Source organism: Carassius auratus, chromosome 35 (assembly GCF_003368295.1).
Source record: "Carassius auratus strain Wakin chromosome 35, ASM336829v1, whole genome shotgun sequence".
Taxonomy (NCBI): Eukaryota; Metazoa; Chordata; class Actinopteri; order Cypriniformes; family Cyprinidae; genus Carassius; species Carassius auratus.
This window is the reverse complement of record NC_039277.1, coordinates 3,934,223-3,946,649: the sequence shown is the minus strand read 5'-3', so window position 1 is coordinate 3,946,649 and position 12,427 is coordinate 3,934,223. Positions and strand designations below refer to the sequence as shown.

Below are 12,427 nucleotides of genomic sequence, written 5' to 3'. Positions count from 1 at the left end.
TGTTTCTTTGCAGCATCAGTACAAATTTTCAAGAGATCAATAAAGGATGTATGAAATGCATCTGCAGATCTCCTTTTTTCTTTCATTTTAACACTGATAAAAGTTGATAAATATAATCATTTATTTTAAAGAGGAAGAGGTTTCTGTTCTGGTGATAAGTGTAAGAGACCCACATGTGTGCACAACTGACCTGGCATCGACTGAAGATGTCTGCATGGGTGAGGTGGACGCGTAAATGCTTTAGAACTTGCACGGCCTGATCACGTGCCTTTTCTGAGCAGTCCAGAACCAGGCAGCGGCCTTCTCCGACCTGTGATCGTAACTATTCACAAAGACACAGACATTCACACAAAAAGTCACTGCACAGGATTTTGGTTAAGCAGACTGGAGCTCTGTACAAAAACCTATTCAGCTGCTTACAGACGTAAAATGCCCATGTAGGCACTAGGATGCAAGATAGCTCACAGAGTTTGCATGTCTCTCAACAACTCAAAAACACACTTACTGTTTGGTAGGGCTGACCTGCGGTGAGGATGACACGACCTTCAGCACGAGCCAGCTGGAAGACAGAATATAACTTGACTGCAAATACATGACTTAATTAGTAATATATAAAAAATTCCATAACTATTTTTTTCAAGATAATAGTAGGGTGATTTAGTTACACTTTGACATGACTAATAAAACTGAGATTAATATAAAAGAGGACACAAAAAAAAAAGTGTTTAAACTTGAGAAAATATTTGCTTAAATTTCTCTGCAGCCAAATTTAAGCAACCTCTGTTTTGCCTTTGTTTAACTGGAGAAGACTCTGTGGGACTGTAGTCACTTGACGATAGCACCGTGTAGATCTGGGAGCCTATCTTTGGTACACATGTCAGTTATTTTGCATTATTTTACATTTAGTGGGCATATACATGTTAAACAGCAAAGGTCCAAAGATCAAGCCCAGAGGGACACCACAGGCCGTGGAGGTCCACTCAGATTTTTAGTTACTTATTCTTTCTAAACGTGACCGGAGACGGCTGAGGACCATCTTATATAGACCTATCCAGTTTAAAATTTAATGCAAGTTAAACAGTTATGTAAAATGCCAGAAACAGCAGGGGACTAATTGTCTCACCTCTGCTGCTACTTTATGGTCATCAGAGTTCTCCAGCATTTTGACGTCCACCCCCAGACAGCGCAATAAACGTCCCAGACCCTGCAGCATGTTATCACAGACCACTCTTAGCTCTGGTGGTGTGATGGTGGGCCCTTCGTACTCCGAATTCACCTTTAGACGGTCATCTACAAAGTGGGCCTCATTCGCTTTCTGCCGAGCCTGAAGATTGAAAAACACTCCAAAATCATTGGTGAAGATGAAATTACTTGACCTTTCTATGACCAAATCTGCTCTAAAGATTGTGATCCACTATAATGCACCAAGAGATTGGAGAACATTTTGGGCAAGTATACATAGAGTATTATGGGGCTCGTTGGACCCCTAAATTTTTTTCATCATAAAAAAAAAACAAGTTCTCATCAGTTAACTTTTATATTTAGTTTATGACAGTAACTATGGCAGCAGAGCAATTTTCAGGACTAAAGGCTCATAAAAGCACTGTCAGAGACTAGTTGACCAGTAAACTGACCTCTCTTCTTTTATACTGCTTTTTCTTCTCTTTAGGTTTCTTTTCCTCACGGCTCTTGGCCTGTTGGGCCGAGGGAATGCAACGTAGGTCCTCTGGCAAACCAAATGCCTTTGGGTCCCGGGAGAGGACGAGGTAGACATCCAGCAGGCAGTACGCATCAGTGGCTGAAAACAGTCAAAAATAAAATATAAATAATGAGTCAAAGTTCAAAAATGCCATGCCAACACTCATGAATTGTGTGTTACCTGCATAGCGGAGTTGACTGGTCCGGAGTGGTCGGCGTTCCCAGTTGGAGAGTTGCTCTGTTTTGTTCAGTGGTTTTCCTAATATCTGCTGCACTAGCAAACTCAGGCCCTTCTCTGTTGGTCCCTTACTCACTTCCACTGACCGACATCCTTTGTTGCCCAACCAGCACCGCTGAATCTGGGGGGACAGAGGTCAATTGCATAAACAATCAACATAGGTTCTAAAGTCAGAATATGGCTGGGAATATCCAATCAGCAACGGTTAGCTAGGGGGTGGAAGCAGCACCTCCTGATGGACATGAAGCAGGTCCAGAACTCCTTCCATTTTCATCGGCGCTTCCCTGAGCTCGGGCCACATGCTGACTAGACTCCGCAAGTCTCCAGACATCCCATAACCTAGATACACATACTGTAAGCAATGCTCTCCAAAGCTGAAGAGAGCATTACCACATCTTCCCTGGTAGCAAACACATAGTTTACTAACACAAGAAATATAAAGAATATCATAGTATGTGGCTTAATTTGCCTTAAGGCCTCCTACCCAGTTTGAGGATGTTCTTGTCTGACAGCAGAGCCCTGATGAAGTTCACTGTGGAGCTGTTGTGGCTAATAGCATGTGCACAAAGGTCCAACAGAAACACCCGATCCTGTACTGCCAGCTGGATCAGAGCCACATGCTGAGAGGATACTGTGCCAAAACCGGCTCTCCATTCCATGTCCATTCCCACCACACAACCAGACTGAAGAAGAAGGAGGACAAAATGTTACAGAAGACATTTAAAAAAGCAAAACCGGATCTTCCTTGTTCCTTGGAAATAATTAAAGTTGATGTGACAATACAATTACCTTTAAAACAGCTTCTCGGCACTGCTTAACTTCATCTAATGTTTCTACAAAGTGGACGTTTTCTCTGGACAGAGGAAGCTGGTAGTATTTTTGCCGATCAGACTGAAGAGGTGTCCAAGATTCGGGTGGGCCGCTCACAGCATGCATTTCTCTATGACAGGATGACAGGAATATACTTGTTGTGAGGTTGGTGGTTGTGTGTGTGTGTGTGTGTGTGTGTGTGTGTGTGTGTGTTTACATTAGCCTGTAAGCCAAAGTATCTTCTCGAACGGTGTCAAAACCAGACTTGTCAAAAGTTCGTGTGAGGGTTACAGTAAATATTATTATTACTGGAATGGAAATCATTTATGGGAGGTCTTTACAAATATGTTTTTTTTAAGTTTCTGTGTGTGTACGTTTGATTTAATACTTACAGCTGCTTGGGGGAGAGGCTCTGAATTTTGTCCCAGACTCCTAAGGGAAGCCTGTTTCTGGGTAAGTTGTAATGTGCAGCCCACTGGGCAGCGGTCTTGAGGCTGCAGTGTTTAACCAACAGCTGCACCAGTTGAATCTGGAGCTCTGCGTTGCCTTCAATCATGGCCTGAGATCACAACACACACGCTTACATAAAACTCACTTAAAATGTTGAAGTGCGGAATCAAGACAGAATCAGAATTACCTGAACGTGGTCTCTCCAGTTCTCTTCAGACATGCCTTTCTGTCAAACAAATCAAATGAAGCAGACACATGACTGCAGGATTAAAAACTTTAACCTCTCTAATGTGATGCATTTCTGAAAGCACAAAATATTTAGTGGCAAATAAAGGGTGAGACTATATTTTATTTTTATTTATTGTTTTGCATTTATTTTAACATTTGATTTGTTAATAAGCATCTAAAATAATAATTCAGTCTTGTCTTTCCGAAATTACTGTTCGTCATGTAATTTCAGACGCAGAAGTTACATTTGATCACGTGACACCCCACACTATGATTTTTTTGTACCATCTATTAATTTACTAATATTATCAGGATAAAAGATCATTATAAAGAAACAAAAATTACTTAAATGTTTATTTATTCATTTATTTACGTGCTTGACAACCTTTTATTCTTGTTTCTTTTGAAAATAATATTTGGAAAAAAAAAACTTAATTATTTGTAAATTATCAGTAAACATTCTCAATTTATATCTAATATTAAAGTTAATTATAATGCTTAATTTAACATGTTTAATATCAATATCTAAATCATTACATTAACACCATTACTAATTATTATTGATGAGATTTATATTATTGACATTTGAAAAAACGGTCCTCAAAATCGACAGCATGTGGTGCAATGCAAACAAATTTGACTTGCCTTGAAAAACATAAATATAAACACTGACAACAATGAGAAAGATATGTACACACGGTTCAATATTCTTTCCTGATGGTTACACTAGTTGAAATATTTAAAATCACAGAAGTGAAACTTACATGAACACAAAGACTAGATTTTTAAGAACCTGACACGCTTGCACATTTTTAAATGATGTGATAAAAAAGGGCAGTGAAAAAGAGGAAGGTTCTCACCTCGCCGAAGGTTTTGTACATGAGAAACCTCAGTGAATCCAGCTTCCTCTTATAGACAGAATTAGAGCACAGACCTGTAGTAGACAGGACCGGTGTGAACATCATAAGCACACACACATTCATAAACCTACACACTTGAGATGATGACGCTCACACACCGGGATCAATGCAGAACTTCTCCATGAGTCTGAACACATGTTTACTGAGCAGCTTGGGCTGGATCTGGTCCGTCTGATGTTTTGAGAGAACCACGTTTGGGTACCGACTGCAACCACACAAACAAATGTGTAGCATTATTAATATTGTCATTATATCATTAATCGTTTTTTATATTATTATGAATGTTTCGATATGCATTGAATTTCCACGTTCAAATGATTCTTGCATAAATAAAAATAAAAGTATTGTGACATTATTAACAATTAATAGCATTTGGCGCATTTTCCCTACGAATTCTCAATGCTATGAAAAGATGTAATGAATGACTCTGTATTTTCAGCCTTTCAATAACAGTGGATATGTAGAGCTTTCATTCTCACCTGAGCAGCGCCTGGATGTCAAAGTTGGGCACGCACCAGGAGTCCAGCAGCTTGAGCAGACGCTTCTGCAGGTCGGGATGGTCTCGCACATACAGCTCCACCAGCGACAGCTTGTCCAGGAGAATGAGAGGGACACACATCTAACAGAGGAAAGCAGAGATGAGACGTCCAGCTTAAAGCAGCAAAGACCCGGGCTTTCATCAGGGAGGTTAAACTGACCTTCTCCATGTCCAGATCTTTCTGGAGCTCCACTTTGACACTGAAAATCAGCGCCTGCCATAAAACACAATTACATATCATTACAGCTGTTTTTGATGCACAGTGTCTTGCTTTATATTATATTTCTATCGTCAAATATAACATTTTCAATTATTAGTAATTTAATAGATTGATTAATATATATTATATTCATAATAAAATAATAATTACATTTAAAAACTTAAAAATAAATAATTATTAATTAAGAAATGTATTAAAGTATTTGCAGTTAACTTCTGATGCCTAATTTTATTGGGAGCATGTAAAATTCTCAATTGTAGATTGATTTTTTTAATTGTTTATGTAATTGCCAGACAATAATGTTAAAATTCAAAATGAATGGTAGCAAATGAATGCCAGAGATACCAGGAGATACCAGAGATACCAGAAGCATGCTGCCTGCAGTCAAGGTGAGCTGATCTGAGCAGTTTTGTTAACAGCACCCATTATAAATATGTCTATGGCTCTTTGGCTTTGCTGTGGTCGTTGGTACTTGGGTAGTTTTGAAAGGCCATTAATCTTTGATTTCCCTGTTAATATCTTTGGAATGCCTCAGCATTCTTGAGCATGGGTGGACTTTTCACACATTTAAAGCATTTCATGCAAATTCAACTATTATAATGTTTTCTGAAAGAAGAACATTATGACAGTCCTTGTTAAAGCATAGAAACACACCATGCACAAAATCAATGATTACCATGCCAAAACTTTGGAAAAAACAGCACCTTCTAGTGTTTTTTTTTATTATTATTATTATTATTATTATTATTATGAGCAACATTAATTTAATTTGATTCATTTTTTTTATTTTGGGGGTGCAATGAGACCAGGATATAATTTTGATTCCCACATTTAAGGATAACAAATAGTTTTTGTTTCTTTAATGGTCATAAAATAATATTACAATGTAAAATTAATAGTAGTAAATAACTATTTTATTTTATTTACTTTTTTGAACAATTTATGTATTTATTTGTGTGCTCATTTTTTTGGGGGGAGGGGGTGGGCATTGTGACCTGGACATAATTTCAGGTCACACAGAGAGAGAGAGAGAGAGAGAGAGAGAGAGCCCATAAGGTACCTGGCTATATTTTTCTACCACTAGCAACTATTGTCCTTTCCTACATCACTGTATTGGAGCATATTGTCAAAGTGTCCCTCAGCTGGTGACGGCTTCCCCTCACCTCTTTGAAGCAGCAGCAGTCCTGCAGGAAGTCCACATGTTCCAGCAGCAGTGGTGTTTTCAGAGAGCTCAGCTGATAAATCTCCAGCAGGGGGTCCATGTACCCGGGATGAGAGTCTGTGAGGAGCCCCAGGGCTTTCTTCTGCAAACGCAGTCGCTCTTCTTCCCTCAAGACATTCAGACTGGCCTGGGCATTATTGGTCCTCCAGCGCATGAACTCTGTGAGAATGAACTGGTTCAAGATGGTGGACTTCCCCTTCTGGACGGTAAGGCAGCCCTCCAGGAAGTCCAGCAGACCGGCCAAGGGCTCCTGCATCTGTGAGAAACTGCTCGCTAACACTTGCCGTAGCTAAAACAATAATAAAAATAATAAAATAAAATATGCACTGATTAAAAATATTACCATTATTACACGTGATACCAAAAGTCAGAACCAAAAATCATATTAAGTTAGTCAAGCACTGAAAATACATTATTGTTTCTTATTTAAAGAAAGGGAGAAATGGATGGAAATATTACTTTTGAATACAAGTGCTATCAACAGCATTTGTGATATGATGGCTATTACCACAGAACATTTTAACTTGTCACTCAAAAAAAAATTATAATAAACTGAGCGACAAGTTGAAATTATTTTCTGTGTGGTTATTTTTTTATTTCACTGCAGATCCAACTGTAAATGAAAAGTATTGAGTGTCTCCTAAAAATTGTAGGAATACTGGACATTTGAGAAAGTGTTTGGCTAGGCCCCTCATGCTCAGCTGGAGAATAGCTACATCGGTTTCATACCTCCTTCTGCTCTTTCCTGCTCCACAGGCCACAGAGGTGCTCCTGCAGGCCAGAGAGGTCAACACCTGGGGCAGCACACACAACAGCAGGGTTACACACAGCTCTCAACAAGTCTGTTTCCACTCCACATCTCACACTAATTGGGTTGCATTTGCCCATTTTTGACATTTTTTTTTTTTTATAGAAATCGTTGCATGCCAGACTCAAACTTGTTTTTCCCATATCAGCATCACAGCTCCAAATGTCATTGCTCATGATTTTACTCTCTCAATACTTTTAAAATTATAATATTGTATATATTACATATATTTTATATGAATTTATTACATATTTATACATACATATACAACATAAATCAGTAATGACAGCTAAAAAATGAAGGCATGACATTTTGATTAAGATTGCAAACACATTTTTTTTTTATTTCTTCAGAAAAGTGATCTATGAATCATAAATAAGACCAGTACTGTGTATTAAGGTAAACTTTACGTAAAGCCTAACTTTACTTTTTAGGTGTTCATTTTAAACCCTGTTTTAATGCACTTTTCCCACCACACTAAGACTTTACCAACTTTTTCCTTTTAAATCCGGGATACAGGCTTAACTAGTTCATGTCCTTTGTAATGCACTCCTTGACTCTTTTTTTCCCAGTCAGCCATTGTTAGATGCGGATACTTCACACCGCATTTGAATTGAGCAAAAAGGGCCAGAAAATTAACATTTAATATGCGTAACAGGGAGAGAAAGGAGGAGTCTATTGTTGTGTGTGAGGTGTTGGGGCTTTGTATTTTGGGCAGTGATTCCTGGCCACAAAACGGTGAGAAGATGAGACATTTTTTAAGGAGGAAGGTGGGGGCGAGACAGGACAGGCCGGTGACAAAGGGGTAACGGAGGGGACGAATACGGTCCCTGAAAGCAGCAGCCTCTCTCATGCTGTGTGGCCAACACCTTTCTTCTCCTTGCCTCTCCTTCTTCCCAGAGCCCCCTCCTCCACTTCTTCGTGTTTGTCTCGGATTTCCCCCGGAAAGGGCAACACGGTGGTCACGGTGTAAAAAAAACAGCCTTCCTGACCGACAGCCTGGGAAAGTGGTGCAAAGGGCTTTTCTCGGTCCACCCTCAGCACAAGCCCACCCCCCTCGTCCCATCATCAGATTTGCCCTCAACGCTTCCTGCACGAGCTTACCAGGCTGTCTGAAAACATGATGTAGGATAGTCTTTTCCCGTAAGTGAACTGTCCTTGATTGGTGTGGCGGCACTGCGCACGCATATTAGCTGATGACACACAAACACATTCAATTCTCTGGTCTTTGTCTCAACTCCACCCTAACCTCATTCACCTCCAACACACACACACAAGCATGGGAGGAAAGTGGGGTGGAAGGACATTAAGGAATGTAGACTATGCAGTCAGTCAATGGGAAGTAAGGAAAGTGAGAATGCTGTTGAGGACTACTTTCAGAAGTCCATATCAACTATGGCTTCCACTTGTGGAGCAAAAGACCCGAGAAACAAGCTGAAACTACACTACGACTCTTTTTTGGAATGTGCAAAACTCGCCGCAATGATGATGAGGTTGACTTGACTTTCACAGTGTTCGCTTAGCCACTGATGAGGTCATTGTGCTCAGAAGTCACATTGTGCATCAGGAATTGATTGCACAGGGAAATGTAGTCTTGATTCGATGAGCTTGGCTTGGTGATGTCAGCCAAAGAGGAAAGTTGTTTCAGAGCTGGAACATATTGTCATTTTAATGAAAGCTTTTATTATGAGGGAAAGAGACTAGGAAACAGACTGAAGCTTTCATTTGTTCCTGCCTCCATAAAAATGCAGAATTCTACCAAAAATAATGCCCATATAACATATTAGCGCTTTGTGTTTTGCACTGTATGGATCTTACATCTAAGACTTATACATTGTTATATTTTAAAGTTTTTTTCTGTTTTTATCTATTATTATTGTCTGTTCAGAACAACACTGTAACACTTTGCCTTTCGGAAAATGAATGGACAATTTTAAAATTCTATTATTTTGCTTAAATTACAGAACACCAAAAATGCAATAAATAAATAAATAAATAATACAATTTAAAATGCAAGTCGAATTAAGGATCACAAAATTATGATATATTCAAATATATTATAATATAATCTATTATAATTTAAAAGTTTGGAGCTGGTAAAAAAAAGCTGCTTTTTTATGTTTTTGAAATGTTTCATTTATTAATTTATATTTATTTTAATATGCTGATTTGCTGCTCTAGAAACATATTTTCTTATTATTATGATCAATGCTGAAAAGCAGTAGTGCTACTGAATATTTGTTTGGAAACTTAATATTTTATGATACTTACTATTTTTCTATTCTTCTCCTTTATTTAAAATTGAAATAGAAGAAATGACTTTACCGTCTCTTTTTATAAATGTTACTGCATCCTTACAGAAAAAAAAATATATATATTTCTGACCCAACCCTCTGAATGTTGTAAATGTATATATATTTTGATAAATTAAAACAAAGAAATACTTGTCCATTAACCAGTTCATAGTCCCAATATATCTGCATCCCATTTTTTATTTCCCGTTCACTCAGATATTTATGGTAAGAAGTTCTAATAATGATTGCTAGGAATGAGTCAGTAGTTATCATTCTAGCATTAGCACACAATGTTTACTAAAAGAGTATCCAAGAGTGGAATGAGGTTTGAAACGTACCTTTGGATTGTCTCTCCAGGCTCATTGTTGTACACCTGGTGGCGCTGTCTAGACTCAACACTTCCACTCCCTGCACAAAAGCATTGTTATGATTGTAAAATGCATGAAAAATCTGATTCCCAACACAGATCTGCTTAACAGGCTACAACATGCTTAAGAGACTCGAACACGTCTAACATTGCATAATTCTTCTGCCTGGTGGATTTTAATAACATTCATCACCGGTTGATGAAAAAAAACCTCTTCCCATGACTTCAGAAAGCCTAGCTCTGTTTCTCAGGCTGGGAAGTTACAGCACTACCTCAATCAAATGGGTGTAAAATTATTTTTTAATGTAGCAAGCCCCAAAAATGTGCAGTTTGGCAGCTGCTCGAAATGTTGCTCGACATGCGAGTGGTTTCAGTGAGTTCTCACACATTCTCAGGCAGTTATTCCCCAAGCAAGCAACGGTCTACTCACAAAAAAAAAAAAGAAAAAAAGAAAAGTGTTATATATATGTCACTCCCCGTTGTATTCATAATGCTTCAGGGGTAAGATTTACCTTCAGATTATGAGAGGAAAGGTTTTTTTTTTTCCTAGTTTGTCGACTTCACAGTAGAAGTGACTCGTGCTGAACAACATGTGAACAAGTGCCTCAGGTGTCAGTCCCCACACACACGTCCAGGTCTGAGTCTCACACACACAAACACGTCTCCCTCCCTGTGGGAACAGCAGCCCGAGAAAGGGCAGTCTGCCAGCTGGCTCACAGACATGCTTCTGAGGCTGAGGAGGTTTTGTTTTTTAGGTCTGGAGTCTGGACTGTCTCAGGGGAAGCTCTGGCTCCTGAGGCTCACTCACATCTCCTCTGGTCTTCACTGACATCTAGTGGACACAGAGCACTCACACAACTGCAAACCCTGCTCGACACTCTACAGGGCTGTTAATGAGCCTAGCTTTTAATCTGTGATTAAATTAATACAGTGGAGGCAAAATAAATAATAACGTGTGTGTGTGTGTGAGATATATATATATATATATATATATATATATATATATATATATATATATATATATATATATATCTCACACACACACACACATATATATAGAGAGAGAGAGCTCTTTTTTACAATTATTTATTTATTGTACACAATACATGTGTGTGTGTGTGTGTGTGTGTGTGTGTGTATAATGAACCTGTCACTATTTAAAGACTCCTTAGAAAGGTACATGTTCTCTAGTCTAGTTAGTGCACACGCAATAACAAAAAAAAAGTATCTGTACACACACACACACATACACATATACACATATATATATAGATAGCTGAATTTTCTGTGTGGCATATGGTCCTAATATATGCTCTAATATTATGATTTGGTGCTCAACAGCTATCAATAAAAAAATATTGGTGCTAGATATTAATAATGGTTTGCTATCTTCAAATTATTATAAATGTGGCTTAATTTTTTTTGTGGAAACAGTGATACATTATTTGATGAAATCAATGTTCAATTAACAGCATTTATTTGAAATAGAACATTTTTGCAACATTATAAATGTCTTTACTGTCACTTTTGATCAATATAATGTATCCTTTCTATATATACACATATGTGTGTATGTATGAGTGTGTGTGTGTGTGTTTGTTACTGATCCAAACTTGTTTCCACAAAGATATGAAGCAGCACAAAATATTTTACCCTTAATAATGATCAGAAATGTTCCTTGATCAGTAAATCATCATATTAGAAAGATTTCTAAAGGATCATGTGACACTGAAGACTGCAAGACGTTTTCTCCAAATGATCTTGTTTTGTCATGGCTCTGGATATCAGCTTCGCTCGAGATTCTGCTCATCTGAACTGATCATATCACACTGATTGTGCCTCATCTATTCACACTGACCTCTTTTTACATAATGCTTTCAACCAAATGCTTGATATTTACTGTACAACATCAGTGCCATCAAACAGGACACTGCTAGTACACGTTCTCAATAAATACATCTTTTGTAGGATGCTTTACCCCAGAGATTTTAACTGGGAGCTATAAAATAAAACCTAAACTTAAATGACTTTGGGTAAGAAAAAAATTAGTAACGTTATTACTATTTCACTTTCACATAAACCAAAAAGAAGTAATTACTAAACTTTGAAACGAGAACCATCAATAAACTCTATGAAAAAAATAAAGAGAGAGAGCGAGAGAGAGAGAGAGATCTGTTGGTGTTTTTCGATCACGCAGCATCACAAAATGTGAATTTCAGCACTGAAGTGGCGGCTAATATCAACGTGCTAGCATGAAATCATGAGCGAACATTTATAAACAAACTGACAACTACTGGAGTCAAAAACAAGACGATTATATTTACACGTTCTGACTGAGTCAGTGTTGGTTGTGACCTTTCAACTTACTTCTATACTGTTAAAGTTAACCACCGAGTCAACAGTCTGTTGGATAATCCTTCCTTATATCCGCGCGGAACCATTAAACTCGCGAGTGTTTATTTAGACATCTGACGACGAGACACGCGAATATTCTCGCGAGTTCTCTACAGTCCAGAGGCTTTTACTGTCTATGGGAAAAACAAACGGCTGAGCATGACATCACTATGCGACCTAAAATTAAGCGCATTTCAAACAGAGATTTAATCTAAATAAAAACAACATTTTAATTTGTAA

General features: G+C 38.1%; 1 protein-coding gene across 1 annotated transcript in view; it reads right to left on the bottom strand.

Annotated features, from left to right (window-relative positions):
- exd3 (exonuclease 3'-5' domain containing 3) overlaps positions 1–12,307 on the bottom strand; it is a 37,272-nt gene extending 24,965 nt beyond the window's left edge. Inside the window, exons 1-18 of the mRNA XM_026219360.1 lie at positions 12,161–12,307; positions 9,765–9,834; positions 7,054–7,118; positions 6,266–6,613; positions 5,043–5,096; positions 4,824–4,963; positions 4,443–4,549; positions 4,285–4,358; positions 3,384–3,422; positions 3,139–3,305; positions 2,726–2,876; positions 2,421–2,619; positions 2,166–2,275; positions 1,880–2,057; positions 1,635–1,798; positions 1,124–1,324; positions 506–559; positions 191–322 (exon numbers count right to left, since the gene is read on the bottom strand). Of these exons, the coding sequence (XP_026075145.1) occupies positions 191–322; positions 506–559; positions 1,124–1,324; positions 1,635–1,798; positions 1,880–2,057; positions 2,166–2,275; positions 2,421–2,619; positions 2,726–2,876; positions 3,139–3,305; positions 3,384–3,422; positions 4,285–4,358; positions 4,443–4,549; positions 4,824–4,963; positions 5,043–5,096; positions 6,266–6,613; positions 7,054–7,118; positions 9,765–9,789 (2,208 nt within the window). The 5' untranslated portion in view covers positions 9,790–9,834; positions 12,161–12,307. The remainder of the gene's footprint in view (positions 1–190; positions 323–505; positions 560–1,123; positions 1,325–1,634; positions 1,799–1,879; positions 2,058–2,165; positions 2,276–2,420; positions 2,620–2,725; positions 2,877–3,138; positions 3,306–3,383; positions 3,423–4,284; positions 4,359–4,442; positions 4,550–4,823; positions 4,964–5,042; positions 5,097–6,265; positions 6,614–7,053; positions 7,119–9,764; positions 9,835–12,160) is intronic.
- Between the last annotated feature and the right edge of the window lie 120 nt (positions 12,308–12,427).